Genomic DNA, 14,728 nt, shown 5'->3' with positions numbered 1-14,728 from the left:
CCGGGCCCAGAGCTGCGGTGGCAGAGGGCCCGGGCCCGGGGGAGGGTCCGCGCTGGGTTCGGGTCAGGGCTGGGCACTGGCTGGCAGGTGCTGCATCGGAGCAAGCACCAAGGGACGTGCTGTCTCATCCCGAGAGGGACTGCCCGCAACTGGTGGGTGTTACGGTTACCAGCATCCTTCCATCTGCTTCCTCTTGTTGGGGCAGGAGCCCCGAGGCTGTGCTGGCCCCAGGGGGAGGTCCCCCGAGACTCCGGGGAGGCCCTCCTGGGGGAACTGACCACCACGCGGGCCGGAGCTATGGCTAGGCCTCCACCCCGGGAGCCCAGGGCCCACCTGCCTCCTGGAGACCTGTGCTGGGTCCCGGCCCTCAGCTGGCCCAGGCCTCGGAGGCTCCGTAAGCCTCTGGGTGGCAGGTGCTCGGCCGAGCCAGCCGTGGGCTCGGGGCCCGAGTGGTGGACGGGAGGCCACCGAGGCCAGTGAGGGTCTCCGGGTCTTCAAGGCTGCCCCACATCTTTCCCCAGACTGTTCTCTTCAGTAGGGCGGGGCACCTGGGGATCGGCATGGCCTCTGCCTGGAAGCAGCAGGATGCCGCCTTCACGGACCCACTGTCTAGGGAGTCCCAGAGACACGGTCTCAGGCTGAATTTCTTAAGGTGAAGCCTAATCGCACAGCGATTAAATTGGGGTCACTACACACCCTCCGACGCCACCTCTGCGGCCAGCCCAGGCACATCGGTGACCCCCAGAGAAGCATCCGCTAGAGAAACCATAAAACGTCTAAGACCAGCCCTGGAATATTTTATTAGTTCATTTCATTTCTGACGATCATTTCCTCAACATCACCATGTAGTTCTTTGCACTTAAAACCACACATGAAAAATGTTCGGCAGTTAAGAAATCATTCCTATGGTACGTGTCTCCATCCGAGGTGGATCAGAACGCCACAGAGCACTCGTGAAGACGGGGGAATCCGTCTGTGGACATCGTGACGCCAGCGGGGTCAGGGGTGAGGTGATCTCCTGCCGCAGGGACGACCCGGTGTCCCCTACGCCCAGCCGCCCGTGACTCCACGGCCGAGCCGGAGCCCTGAGTCTGACCAAAAGGAAAAGGCGGGCGGGGCCTGGTGGCTCTAGGTGGCCGGGGCAGGCTGAGCGAGGACGGCCCTGGGAGGGGGGCGCGGAGCAGGGAGCGGGGGCCTGACCTCGTGACCTCAGTGGCCCCCGGCCGAGGAAGGGCTTGAGAAGGGCGGGGAGCAAGAGCACGCAGCACACGGGCAGGCGGGGGGCCACGGTGGCAGCAAAGTCAGGTTTCCTATTTCCATGGCAGCAGCTGACAGTCATTTGTCAACAGTAGCATTTTGTCTTCAGGATAAAAACGCCACCTTCCGGGAGGGTGGCACACACAGCAGGTCACCCCACTTCCCGGGGGGACACTGACTCGGCACTCCAACCTGCGCCACGGGCAGCGGTGACCGCCCCCCACCCGGCCCTCTAAGCACTTGCGGGTACAAAACTGAGACTCGGGCAACTCAAGAAGAGAGCCATCCTGGCGCAGCCCTCGGAAGGCCTTCCGTGAGGCGCCCTTGGCGCTAGGCCTGGCCCTCCAGCCGCGCCACGGCCTGCTTCAGGTCCCGCACGACGACGTCCACGTCGGCCCTGGTGGTGCTGCGGCCCACGCTGAGCCGGAGTGCGTTCCGGGCCACGTCGAAGGGGATGCCACAGCTCAGCAGCACCGGGGATGGCCTGCAGGGGCGAGGGGGCCGCTCAGCTGCCGGCCAGGAAAGGCCCTCGAGCTCCCTGGGGGTGGGGAAGGGACCCCGCCCCCTCTGCTCCGGGCCAGCTCCCCAGCTGGGGCTCCGGAGACCCTCCAGCTCTGCCAAACACCCCTGGGCCACCGTCCGCAGGGGCCCCCGTGTCAGCTCCGACTCTGGTGCGGCCCCTGCCCCGGCCCCACGAGGGCCTGACAAGACCGCCGGGACCGTGTCGGCGAGGCCGAGGCCTGTCACACGGAGTGACCAGGAGGAGGAGGTGCGCGGCTCACACGGGAGGCGGAGGCGCACCTGGCACTTGTCTGTTTGCCACAGCACCTGCGCCGGGCGCCGGGCTCCGCGCACACCAGGCTCCGTGAAGCCACCGCGGGGCAGCTCAGGAGCCCTGCCCTCCCCCCGGGGCTCACTGCTCATGTGCCCTCGCCCCCAACACAGGCCCAGGGTGGGGGGAGCAGCACAGCAGAGGTCGCTGTCACGACAGAGCTCCTAACAGCCGTCCCGATAAACGCCCCCCGGAGCCCAGGACTGGGCGGAGGGGACTGTCACCACCTCTGGTTCCCGAGGGTCTGTGCCAGAGGCCCCTGCAGTGCAGGCGAGAGTGACATGGCCGCAGCTCCTGGGCCCCGGCCCTCCCCCAGTGCGTGGCCTCACTTCCTATCCCAGAGGGGCGCCCCCGCCTCCCACGAGAGCCCTGAGTGTCTGCCTCCACCCCCCACCCCACCCCCCCCGCCAACAGGGCCACACTGGACATCTGTCCCCTCCTCAGCCTCTCCTCCCCTCTCCCTCATCTTTTGGCTGTTAAGACTCCAGACCGCACGTGCCTGGGCTTCCCCGTCTGGGAAACGGGCCACTCAGCCCTCCGTGAGCGGCGGCCACGGGCACTGTACCCTCCTGCACTCCAGCCTGGCCCCGGCCTCACGGCTCCTGACCGCCACTCTGGTGCCACATGCCGGCTCCTGGCCTCACCCGCCCTCGGGCAGCCTGCGGAGCTCTGAGGCCCGAGGAGGCCCTGCCATCCCCACCCAGCCTCAGCCCTCGGGGTACCGCGGCGCCAGCCACAGACCCTGACAGCCCGCCGTGACCACAGCTCTGCCCTCTCTGGGGCCCAGGCTGCCTTATCCGGCACTGCACCCACCCCTGCAGGACCCCCGCTCACAGCAGGGGGACAGTGAACCCTTGCTCCTCCTCCACCAGGGTCGGGCCACTGCCAGGGATGCCCGGGCCCCACACCCTCCCCTCCTGCCTCGGCCATGGGGGCCTGGCCTGTAATCCCTGGGGGCCACCAGGAACCAGCCTGGCCTGTCACAACCTCTCTGAGGACAGAGGGAGCTCAGGCAGCCCGCCCTGCTCCTCCCCTCCTTCCCACGCCTCCTTTGGCTGGGGCTTCCCCTTCTCCCCTCGGGCCTGCAACCTCTGGTTGTGTCTTGCGTCCCTGTTGGCTAGCTCTGGAAGCCCAGGCCCAGCTGCCTGCTGGATGCACCCCGGACCCCGCGTGGAGCACTCACCGATCTGCATGGTCCGAGTGGCACGCGGCCCCCACACTGGCCAGCAGCGTCCTGCACTGCGCTAGCACCAGGCGGCCTGGGGAGACACCGCAGGGGTGTGAGGTGGAGAGTGCACGCAGGGCCCTGCCTCCACCTCTCCTCGTCCCCCGCTGTAAGTTCTGAGGCTCCATCCCCTGTGCCACCTGCGGGGTGGGGTGGGGGGGTGTCTCCAGGGCAGAGGCCTCTCTCATCTCAGTGACAGAGCAACAGGATCCAGAGAAGATGGTCCCTCCTAGGTACGATTCTGGCTCATTAAACTGGCCTCGAACGTGCCATTTCCGGTCACCTGCCTAGGAAGACGCCCAGGACGCCCAGCAGCTGCCTTACTGTGTCATCTGTGGTCCGGGTAACACTTCAGCTTACATCTGTGTTTTCTAGAGGTGGGGCAACGGGAGCTGCCCGTACTAAGTGGGAGGGCACCTCGCTCTTCTGTCCCAAGCCCGGAGATAAAAGGAACAAACCCGCTCGCTGACTTCATTGGGAGAAGAACCTGCCTCATTTATGTGAACATGGGTCTCACTGAATACATCCAGGGAGCCACCACCTCTCTGCGGCCGCGCCAACCCCACACTCGGGGGACACGGAATCTCCTCCGTGAAACACGGCCGGCCCCCGCCTGGACTCAGCCCCAGCGCCGTGGGGGAGCCACGTTTTACTTTCTGGATCCCGCTAATCAGACGGTGTCCAGCCGGGAGGCAGTTACCGCAGGAACTCGGGTGCCCCCACCTGAGCCAGACCTTGACGCTGACCGCCTCTCCTCTCCCGCTCCCCATAAATCATCACGTCAAACCTGCTGACGGAAACGGCCGAGCTACGACCTGGCCTCAAGTCTGCTGTTTCCTTTCCTTCCCTGTCAGCTTCGGGCAGGCGCCGCACCTCGTGCTCACGGAGGCTGGGGATGCCCCGTGCGCCCCGCACACCACGCAACAGGCGGCCACAGCCTCCTGGGGACAGCCGCCCCGCCGGCGCCCACCGCCCCACACGCAGGCCGGGAAACCCTCGTCACCTTGGAGCTGGGGTCCCCGGATGGAAAAGTTGCACGTGTTGGGGAGTCGCTCGGTCCCTGGAAATCGGCTGTTCAGATGGATTCTCTGCTTATCAAATTCAGCCTGAAAAGTCAATGAGGAATTCGGAGCACACCGCACTCCCCCAGCTGTTTGACCTCGAGCCCAAATCTCAACCTCAACACATAGAATAATTAGTTCGTCAATGAGCATCTGCATTAGTCGTTACGGGGACTGACTGGAAAGCAAAGGTAATTAGGAGAAAAAAAATTGGAATACGCGTCACTCTCCTCAGTACGGCCATCAAGCCACTAGCTCTGCTGCATTTCCATCCTGTCCCTGACGATCACCACTCGGTCTCGAGCCCATGGCGGCTCGAGGGGGAGGTCCCCGGACTCAGGCTTCTAGCCTCTCCCCTGAGTGTCCCCAGAGTCCTCGGACCACCAGTCAATCAACCCCTGTCCTGCCTGCTGCCAGGGGGGGGCGCCAACCCCCACCCTCCGCTCAATCGAGGAATTAGGGGACAGACCCCACCCTCATCCCCATGGACCCCAGGCTCACCACCCCATCCCCCATCCCAGGCCCACCTCCTCATCCCCCGACCCAGACCCCAGGCTCACCTCCTCACGTCTCCCCCCACCACCGGCCCTGCCACCAGGGATCATTCCAGGCTTACCGCCCTTCTTCTCCTGCCCCACTGTGGACCAGACCCCAGGCTCACCTCCTTACTATCCCCAACCCAGACCCCAGGCTCACCGCCCCCCCTCCCCACCCCACACTCACCCCCTCGCCTCCCCATCTCTTGCCCCACCATGGACCCCAGGTTCATCACCCCCTCCCCACCCCACGCTCACCCCTCCCCTCCCCATCTCCTGCCCCACCGTGGACCCCAGGATCATCGCCCCCCTCCCCACCTCGCGCTCACCCCCTGGTCCCCCCTTACCTCCCCACCGCAGACCCTAGGCTCACCTCCAGCCGCTCCTCCAGGTAGTCACGAACATCTCTCATGTGGGCCTCGTAAGCCTCGCAGTTCTTGGTCACCAGCTCAGCGGCCTGGGGACACAATGCAAGAAAACACGTTTAATGGTGATAAAACGAAGGAGAATATGACACCCTTGAAGAGTAGAGGTGAGACTGCCTGATTTCAAACTGCTCTCTTCCTGGAACATGGGGAACAGACAATATTTACTGAGCACCAGTAGGTGGCTGGGGCCACAGTAAGTGCTTGAGAAGAGTTATCTCACTTGTTCAACAGGAATTCACTTTATCAGGCACTTTGGAGATAGGGCACTCCTGATGCCCGAGGCACAGCCTGACGCACAGCCAGTCCACAGAGCAGGAAGGCAGGGAGGCGGGGCGGGCTCTCCCCAGGGCGAGGGGCACACAGGGTGAAGGGGGCAGAGCAGAGCCAGGTGCTCAGGGACAAGGCAGCAGGAGGGGCAAATGCCTGGAGGAGGTGACCCAGGGGGACAGGGCCCTGGGGCCTCGGACAGGCAGGGTCAGTGCAGACACACGGAGGTTTTGAGAAGGGGGTGAGATGCCCTGATTTGCATGTGCAACAGTCATTCTGGATGCTGTGCAGAGAATGGAAGGGACCATGGCAGGTGTCCCGGCCCAGAGTCCGCAGCCACGGAGACACACAAGATGCAGACCCCGATATATTGTAGAGATGGGACTGGCTGGTGGCTTGCCAGGTACAGGGGACAAGGACAAGGTGGGCACCTCCCAGATTTCCCAATGAGGTCCTGGGTGGTGGGAGGCACCGTGGGGGGCGAGGGGAGCCAGGGAGGAGATGCACACGTGGGCCCAGAGGGAATGTCAAGCAAGCAGGTGGGGACCTGGGTCCCTCAAAAGAAGGGTCAGGACCTGCCCTGAGCACAGGCTGCTGGTGGAGCCGCAGGCCGGGACGAGTGCCACCAGGGAGCAGTTGTGCGGAGGAGGCGGAGATGGTGCCGGGAGGCTGGCCAGTGGCAAGGAGGTGAAGGCCTGGCAGGGGCAGAGGGGAAAGGAGCTGGCTGGTGGGCGGGCCAGCAGCGGCTGTGCTGGCCCACGGGGCTGGGCCTCCCCTGCGGGATCCAGGGGAGAGGAGGGAGGATCGGTGAGCCTGGGTGTCAGGAATGGCGGGGGGGGGTGTGCAGGCCTGTGGAGGCTGGAACGTTCCAATGGAGAGGACATGGGTAGGAGGTGCTCTTCAGGAAGCACACAGGGAAAGGGGTGGCGGGAAGCCTGGCAGACGCTGGCCAGCTGGCCATGGCCTGGGACGTTGCTCCGGGGAGGGGCCTCGGGAAGCTGAGTGTGTGAAGGGCGCGAGTGCATGCATGGAGGGCGGCCGGGCCGTGGCGGTGGCGGGTCACAGAAGCCAGGCAAGGTGCCAGTGTGCCGGGGCGCTGCCGTCATGAGAAATCGCTTTGGGAAGCTGCGTCTTGTAGGCGGGACGGCCAGGGCTCGGGCTGGAGAGAAGGCCCCGGCCCAGGCTATCCGTGGGCCTGTCAGGCGGTCTCTACGTACAGACATCGCCGCCTTTCCCACACTAGCGGAGGCTTCGAGAGCATTTCCCGTTCAGCGCTAAGCACCTGCAGGCCACTCCACAGACCTCAGAAAGTACACCTCGGGGGTGACGACACAATTGGAGGCTTCTTCTAACATCAGTCCGTTTATTGGGCTCGTGAACATGGTCTCCCCAAGGCCCGGCCACCCGGTAAAGCCGCTGGGGGAATGGGCTGCAGGATGACAGAAGTACACAGGTCTCTGCCCGGGGCCCAGTGCTGAGCTCCCGAAACCCCCGTAACTGCCTCAGGGATAAGACCACCAGGAGCACCTCTTGTTCTGGTATTTGGCCTTCGGTTCCTGACGCTGAGTTCCTAGAGCCCTTGGAATTTCCTGGGAGACAGCAGTGTCTTGTTCTAAAGCGGTGACGCTGTGGGGGCTCCCGGATGGAGTGGGCACTGGAAGGCATGATGAGAAGCTGGGAATTTCCCAGCCCTCCCCCTTCTCCAGAGAGGATAGAGGGGCTAAACCTTGGTGATTGGTCAAATCTCCACAAAACCCCCAACAGCATGGCTTTGGAGAGCTTCTGGTTGCTGAACATGTGCGGGCGCTGGGAGGGTAGTGCCCCGCCCCACACCTTGCCCTACGTATTTCGTATTTCTTCCAGTCCCGATGGTCATCCCTCCTTTATCATGTCCTTTCACAATAAGCCTGGAATCTATTGGGACGAGTGTTTCTGTAAGTCCCGTGAGCTGATCTGGCAAACTCACTGAACCCGGGGCGGGGTCATGGGAACTGCAGGCGGAGCTGGCCAGCAGAAGCACAGGTGACAACTGGGACTTCCGACTGGTGCCTGAAGTGGGGCCGAGTGGGGCAGTCCTGTGAGCCTGAGCCCCTGACCTGTGGGGTCTGACACTGTGTCCAGGCAGGCGGGGTCAGAATTGAGTTAGACTGCAGGACACCCAGCTGGTGTCACGGAACGGTTCTGAGTGGAAATCGCTGCCCCGACACCCACACCCGGTGTCGGAGTGCTGGGCGCACAGCGGTCTTGTGGGAGGAGAGACTCCCCCGGAGGAAGACTCGGGTTATCCCGAAGCACATGAGACAAAGCACCTGCTCGCTCTGTCCGAGCTCCCCAAGGCTTACCTTTCCAAGGCCAGCAATCATCGGGGTGTTCTCCGTCCTGTAAGACACAAGGGATTCAATCCTATTTCCATGCAAAGCAAGTAACGGATGCCCCAGGACAGAATCCTGTCTGTGAAAGTCAGGAGTTCAGACAAAAAGAGAATAAAAAAACACAAAAAACAAAAACAGAATCACACCCACCTCTCTCCTAGTCATGTACCATGAGCTTGCCTCGACGGCAGCTGGAGGCCCCCAAACCCTCCCCGCGAAGCTTCTGCCCAGTCACGGGGGACACGGCCCGCCTTGGGCAGTACTCGCTGGGTGTCCAGAGTGACAATTGTGTCTGGACCTTCTTCCTACTCAGGAGAAAGCCCTCCTCCAACGGCAGACCTCAGGGCCCCACTGTCGAACCAGGCGGGGGCCCAAAGACCTCAGCTCAACTGGATTCCCTTCAGCTGAAGCCTCTCAACTGTCACGAGGGATGAATCCTCTGCTACTAGAGATTGTGTGCGTGCAAGCAAGGGGCAGCAGGACCCCCTGGAGACCGGTGGCTCTCGCTCAGCTCCAACGAGCTGAAAACAGAACTCCTCAGTCTATTTTCAGGAAAAACAGAGCAAATCACTCACTGAATACTTTTCTGAATTTTGAATTTTAGTTGAAGTTTTCTGAAACCTCGGGAGCTGGCTGCTGCTTGCTGACCCGAAGATAACAAGATAAGTGAACACGAAGCGCAGGGCATTACACGTAACGTGATCCTGCAGCTCTGCCTTTGACAAGTTTATTGGTCACTTCTGTCTACAGAGACTGGCTCTGACACCTGCGGGTGGTCAGGCAAGAGCAAGGAGCTCTGCGTGGAGGACCCGGAGGTCTGAGCTTGTCCTCCACCCGAGCTCTTCGACCACCGTGAGATCCTAATGACACCTCCTCTACGGGGCTCACACCTCTCAGCTGTCGGACAGCACGACCCGACCAAGGGCACCTCTCAAGGTCTGTGACCAGGGAGTACCTGGAGGGGCTGCCCAGGTGGAAGAGCCGGGACCCTATGTGGAAGTTGGAGCCTGTCCCGCCTCCACCCACCCCTCCCTCCTAGCATCCAGTCTGCTGCCTCCTCCATCTGGAGTCACGCAAACCCTGCTTCCCACTCATAGTCCATACACTGAACTATTATGGCTCCCCAAGCACCTGATGTTATGCCTCTTGGCGTTTTTTTTTTTTTTAACTTTTCAAAAAAGATAATGTAGATTTAGGGGTGCTTGGGTGGCTCAGTCAGTTAAGCCTTTGGCTCAGGTCCTGATCCCAGGGTCCTGGGATCAAGCCCCACATCAACAGGGAGTCAGCTTCTCCCTCTGTCCCTCCCCCTGCTCATGCTATTAAATAAAACTCAAAAATAAAAAAAATTTAAATAAAAGGATCATGTAGATTCATATGTGCTTATAAGAAATAACAGAGACATTCTGTGTACCGGTTACTCAGCTTCCCCCCAGTGACACTAGGGTACAAGATCACAGGCTACTGATAAGATACAGAATGTTTCCACCACCATGAAGTCCTCTCCTGTTGGCCTTTCATAACCAGACCTGCTTCCCTTTGGCCCCACCCTTTCCTTGGCCCGCTGGCAACTGCTAATCTCTTCTCCACCTCTATTTCTGTCATTTCAAGAATGTCCTGTAAATGGAATCACAGTTATAATTCTGGGGGGACTGGCTTTTTTCATTCACCGTAATTCTCTGGAGATTCCTTCCCGGCTGCTGCGTGTATCAATAGTTAAGTGCTTTTCATTACTGAGCGGTGTCCCTGGCACAATGTGCCACAGCTTGTTAAGCCAGCCACTCGTTATAGGACATCTGGGTTGCTTACAGTTTGTGGCTATTGCAAAGAAAGCTGCTAGACACCCTTGCATACGGGGTTTTGTGTGCATTTTCGTCTGTCTGCATTTCTCTGGGATATGTGTTCCGGGAGTGCTACTCCCAGGTTATATGGTGTGTGCATATTGAATTTTAAAAGAAAATGCCAAGCTGTTTTCCAGAGCAGTTGTACCATTTCCACCCCCCACCGGCCATGTGTGAGTGAAGCAGCATCTCTGCATCTTCAACAGCATTCAGTGTTGTCCCTGGTTTTTGTGTGACCCCTTCTGGTAGGTGTGGAGTGATGCCTCATTGTGGCTTTCATTAGCATTTCCCTAATAGCTAAAGATGTTCAGTATCTACTCATGTGCTTACTTGCTATCCGTGTATCCTCTTTGGTGTGATGTCTTTTGCCCATTGTTTGAATTGTTTGGGAGGTTTTTGTTGAATTTTGGAAGTTCTTTATGTATTGTATTCTAGATACTAATCCTTTGAGGATATATTCTTCTATTGCACAGCTTGTCATTTTATCCTCTTAATATCCTCTTTTGTGGGGCGAAAGGTTTAAATTTTGATGAAGTTCAATTATCACTGTTCCTTTGTATGGACCCTTTTGGTATCAAGTCTAAGATCTCTTTGCCAAAGCCTAGAGCCAGAAGAGGTTTTCCCGTTTTTTTCCCCCCAATAAAAGTTCTATTGCTTTATGTTTCACATTTAAGTTCATCATGTATCCCGAGTTTTATCAAGGGTGAGACTTAGGTTGAGGTTTGTCTTCTGTGTGAGGATGTCTAATTGCTCCAGCACCATCTGTTGAAAGAGAATCTTTCTTCCACTGAAGTACTTTTGTATCTTTGTCAAGAATCATTTGGGCATACTTCTGGTTGTATCTGTTCTGTTCCACTGGTCTACTTGGTAAGCTTTTAAATTTTTTAAAAATATTATTTATTTATTTGAGAGAGAGTGAGAGAGTATGAGCAGGGATGAGAAGGAGAAGCAGGCTCCAGGGAAAGCAGGGAGTCTGACGTGGGGTTTGATCCCAGGACCCCAGGATTATAACCCGAGTTGAAGGCAGAGGCTTAACTGACCAAGCCACCCAGGTGCCCCTGTGTGCTAAGTTTTCAGTAGAAATTGGGTTTATTTATCAATTTGGGGAGAACTGACCTCTTTACTATACTGAGTCCTCCGATCCATGAACATAGTATGTCTCTCCACTTATTTAGATCTTTGCTTTCTTTTATCCACATTAGTTTTCAGGTTACAACTCCTCTCAGTATTTGAGTGATTATAAATGGTATTAATTTTGTTGTTCATTTTTAATTTTGTTGTTCATATGTTCATTACCAATATATAGGAATATAATCAATTTTTGTATGTTTATATTGTAACCTGTGTTCTTGCTGAATTCACATATCAGTGATCTTTCTTAACATTCCTCGGGATTTTCTAGAGACAATCATGTAATCTACAAACAGGGACAGTTCTATCTCCTTTCTTTACATTTCCTATTCTTGCCTACTAGAACTTCCAGCACTGTTGAAAAAGAGGTGAGAGTGGACCTCCCCAGCCTGTCCCTGATCACTGGAGTAAAATGTTCAGGTCTTCGCTGTTGAGTGTGATGTTAGGTGTCAGTTTTTTTGGTAAATACCCTTTTCAAGCTGAAGTTCTCCTCTAGTCATATTTTTAATGAATGAATATTGAATTCTATTAAATGCTTTTTCTATGTTGAATCATGTTATTTCTTCTTCTTCTTCTTCTTTTTAAATAGGTTCCATACCCAGTGTGCGGCTCAGCATGGGGCCTGACCTCACAACCCTGAGATCAAGAGTCAAACGCTAAACTGACTGAGCCATCCAGGTACCCCAATTTTTCTTCTTGAATATGCTACACTACATTGATTGATTTTGCATCCCTGGAACAAACTCCCACTTCATCATGGTATAGATATTATTTTTATGTGTTGCTGAATTCCATTTGCTAATATTAAAGATTTCTGCATCTAAATTCATGAGAGGTATTTAGTCCATAGTTTTATTTTTTTGTACCATCTTTCTGGTTTTGGTATAAATTCATAAAATGAATTGGGGAAGCATTCCCTCCTATTTTTCTAGGAGAAACTGCATAGAAATAGTGTTAATTCTTTAAATCTTTGGTAGAAGTCTCTTGTGAAACTATCTGGGCTTGGAGATTTCTTTTGGGGGAGTTTTAAAATTATAAAACTAATTTACTTTTCCTAATAGTGTTAAAGTTACCTAAATGACCTAATCTCATATTAGGTTAAGTTATAGTAATTTGTTTTTTGATGAAAATAGTCCACTTCACCTGAATTTTCAAATTCATGTGTGTAAGGTTGTTCATAGCATTTCTAATTATCCTTTTGATGTCTGTAGGGTCTGCAGGGTCTTTTTTTTTTTTTTTGTATATTTTTTTATTGGAGTTCAATTTGCCAACATATAGCATAACACCCAGTGTTCATCCCGTCTGCAGTCATTCTTGATATTGGCAATTTGTTTTCTTCTTTCCTTTTCTCCTTTGTCAGTCTTACTACAGGTTTCTTGGGGTATTTTTTAAATCAAGCTTTTCTTTTAATTCCAGCATACTTAACATACAGTGTTGTATTAGTTTCAGGTGTATAATATAGTGAGAGATTGGTCAGCTTTATCAATATTTTTAAAAGGTTATTTCTTTGTTTCAATTATTTTTTAAAAATTATTTTTGTTTTTTCAGGGCACCTGGGTGATCAATTGGTTGAGTGCCCAACTTTTGATTTCAGCTCGGGTCATGATCTCAGAGTCTGGAATCAAGCCTTTCAATGGGCTCTGCACTAAGCGAAGATTCCCTCCCTCCCTCTCCCTCTGCCCCTCTTTCTGCTTTCTTTCTCTCTCCCCCTAAAAACAAATAAAATCTTTTAAAAAATTATTTTGGGGGGATTCCAGGTGGCTCAGCAGTTTTAGCACCTGCCTTCGGCCCAGGGCGTGATCCTGGAGTTCTGGGATCAAGTCCCAGGTCAGGGGTCCCTGCATGGAGTCTGCTTCCTCCTCTGCCTGTGTCATTTTTAAAATGTTATCTTAACATTTTCTTCCACATGTATTTTGAACCACGTCAGTGCTATAATGTTTAGCTTAAGCCATCAAACATAATTTAGAAACTCAAGAGAAAGCCTATTTTATTTACCCATACTTTGCTTACCCTGCTTTGTTTCTTCTGATGTTTCAGGTTTCCTTTTTTACTGTTGCTTTTCTGTTTAAAGAACTTCCTTTAGTCATTTTTAGCATTGGTCTTCTGGTGACAAATTCTGTTAAGGATTCCTTTATTCAAGAATGTTTTCATTTCCTCTTTATTCCTGAAGGCTCTTTCTGCTGTATATAGGATTCTGGCTTGACAGTACTTTCAATGCTTGCAAAATATTGCATCACTTCCTTCTGGTCTCCATGGATTTCTTTTGGTTTATCCTGCTTGGGGTTTGTTCAGGTTCTTGAAACTGTAGGTTCATGTTCTTGCCAAATTTGGGAAATTTTCAGCCATTATTTCTTCAAGTTCTTTTCATCTCACCCTTTCTCCTCTCTTCCTGAGATATCAATGAAATGATTGTTAGATCTTCTGTTATGGTCAAACAAGGTCCTGAGGTGTGGGTCAATTTTCTGCCCAGTCTAATTCTTCCCTGTTGTTTAGATTAGGTAATTCTATTGTTCTCTTTCTATTCACGGAGTCTTTCCTCTGTTGCCTTTATTCTGCTGCTGAGCCCATCCACTGAGTTGCTGCAGTTTTTAGTTCTAAAAATTTCCACTTAGTTCTTCTTTCTATCTTCTTTGTCTTTGCTGACACTTTCATTTGTTTCAGGTGTGTTCATAATTGGAGCATTTTCTTGCGTCTGCCTTACAATCTTTGTCAAATAATTCTGACATTTTTGTCATCTCAGTGTCAGTGCTGGAATCTATTGTCTCTTTTTATTCAGTTTAAGATCTTCTTGGTTCTTGATACGATGAGTGCTTTTCAATTGAAACCTGGACATTCCATATTATGTTATGAGAGTCTGGATGTTACTTAACCTTTCTGTTTTAGCTGGCTTGTTTGACACTGTTCTAGCAGGGGAAGGAGTATGCCAGCTTGTTTGCTGCCAGGTGGAGGTAGGAATCTAGGTTCCCTACTCAGCCTGTGTGGACACCCAAGGGGAGGACACACCTTCTCAGTAAAGATGTATGTGGAAGCTCATGTGGTCTTCATTGACACCACTGTAAGGGTTCCTTGTTACTGGCTGGCCGAGATGGAAGTCCTGGATCCCTACTAGGCCCTTTATGACACACCTGGTGTGGGTATGGGGATGTCTTGTTACAGGCTGTGCAGGTGGAAGTCTGGGCTCTCTACTCTGCCTTTGCTGGCATGGGTTGGGATGGCAGCATTTTACCATGTGGTGATTGGCTGGAGTAAAAGCTGAACTAAAAGTTCTCTGTCTTGCTAGGCTGTCCTATTTTTGGGCCCACTGTCTGCAGAGAGTTGGCTTTGGTTGGAGATTTTTTCTGTCCTCATTGGTGTTTTCTGAGTTGCAGGCTTCATCAGCTCTAAGTCAGGCATAAATGAGGTAAATAAAAGCCAGGGAACCCACTACCATTGTTGTTCCTGTTTCTTCTCCCTCTTGTTAGAATTTCTAATAAAAGGTGTGATCTTGATATCACCTCATTCCCTGGTTAAAGTACCACTGTATATCACAGGGACACAGGAGCTATCAGAAAGAAAGCCAGGTGCTTCTGTGCAACCCTGCGCATCCCACAATCATGAGAATGGCAGCACATCTCATCCAGGAAGGCTCCAGCTTTGAATCCTCTCCATAGAGACTGAAGATCTATGAATCTGCAGAACCCATCAGTAGAGCGAATTCTGACTCAGTAATGATGTGGAATGTGCTATTAAAGTTCTCCCAAGAAACAAAGAAAAGTTACTGCTCTATAGATCAACAAGAGGC

At 54.0% G+C, this 14,728-nt stretch overlaps 1 protein-coding gene and 1 long non-coding RNA gene across 6 annotated transcripts in view; one reads left to right on the top strand and one right to left on the bottom strand.

The window, feature by feature from the left end:
- Positions 1-775: 775 nt before the first annotated feature.
- SCLY (selenocysteine lyase) overlaps positions 776-14,728 on the bottom strand; it is a 38,602-nt gene continuing 24,649 nt past the window's right edge. For all 5 annotated transcript variants that reach the window (XM_038574342.1, XM_038574343.1, XM_038574346.1 and 2 more), the window contains 5 exons: positions 7,949-7,985; positions 5,285-5,368; positions 4,318-4,420; positions 3,273-3,348; positions 776-1,741 (listed from right to left, as the gene is read on the bottom strand). In XM_038574342.1, the coding sequence (XP_038430270.1) occupies positions 1,588-1,741; positions 3,273-3,348; positions 4,318-4,420; positions 5,285-5,368; positions 7,949-7,985 (454 nt within the window). In that variant the 3' untranslated portion in view covers positions 776-1,587. The remainder of the gene's footprint in view (positions 1,742-3,272; positions 3,349-4,317; positions 4,421-5,284; positions 5,369-7,948; positions 7,986-14,728) is intronic.
- Positions 5,660-12,687, top strand: LOC119865977. The gene is made up of 3 exons (XR_005378900.1): positions 5,660-6,029; positions 11,537-11,625; positions 12,496-12,687. It is a non-coding gene; the product is annotated as an uncharacterized LOC119865977 (long non-coding RNA).

Source organism: Canis lupus, chromosome 25 (assembly GCF_011100685.1).
Source record: "Canis lupus familiaris isolate Mischka breed German Shepherd chromosome 25, alternate assembly UU_Cfam_GSD_1.0, whole genome shotgun sequence".
NCBI lineage: Eukaryota > Metazoa > Chordata > Mammalia > Carnivora > Canidae > Canis > Canis lupus.
This window is presented reverse-complemented; position numbering and strand designations above follow the sequence as displayed.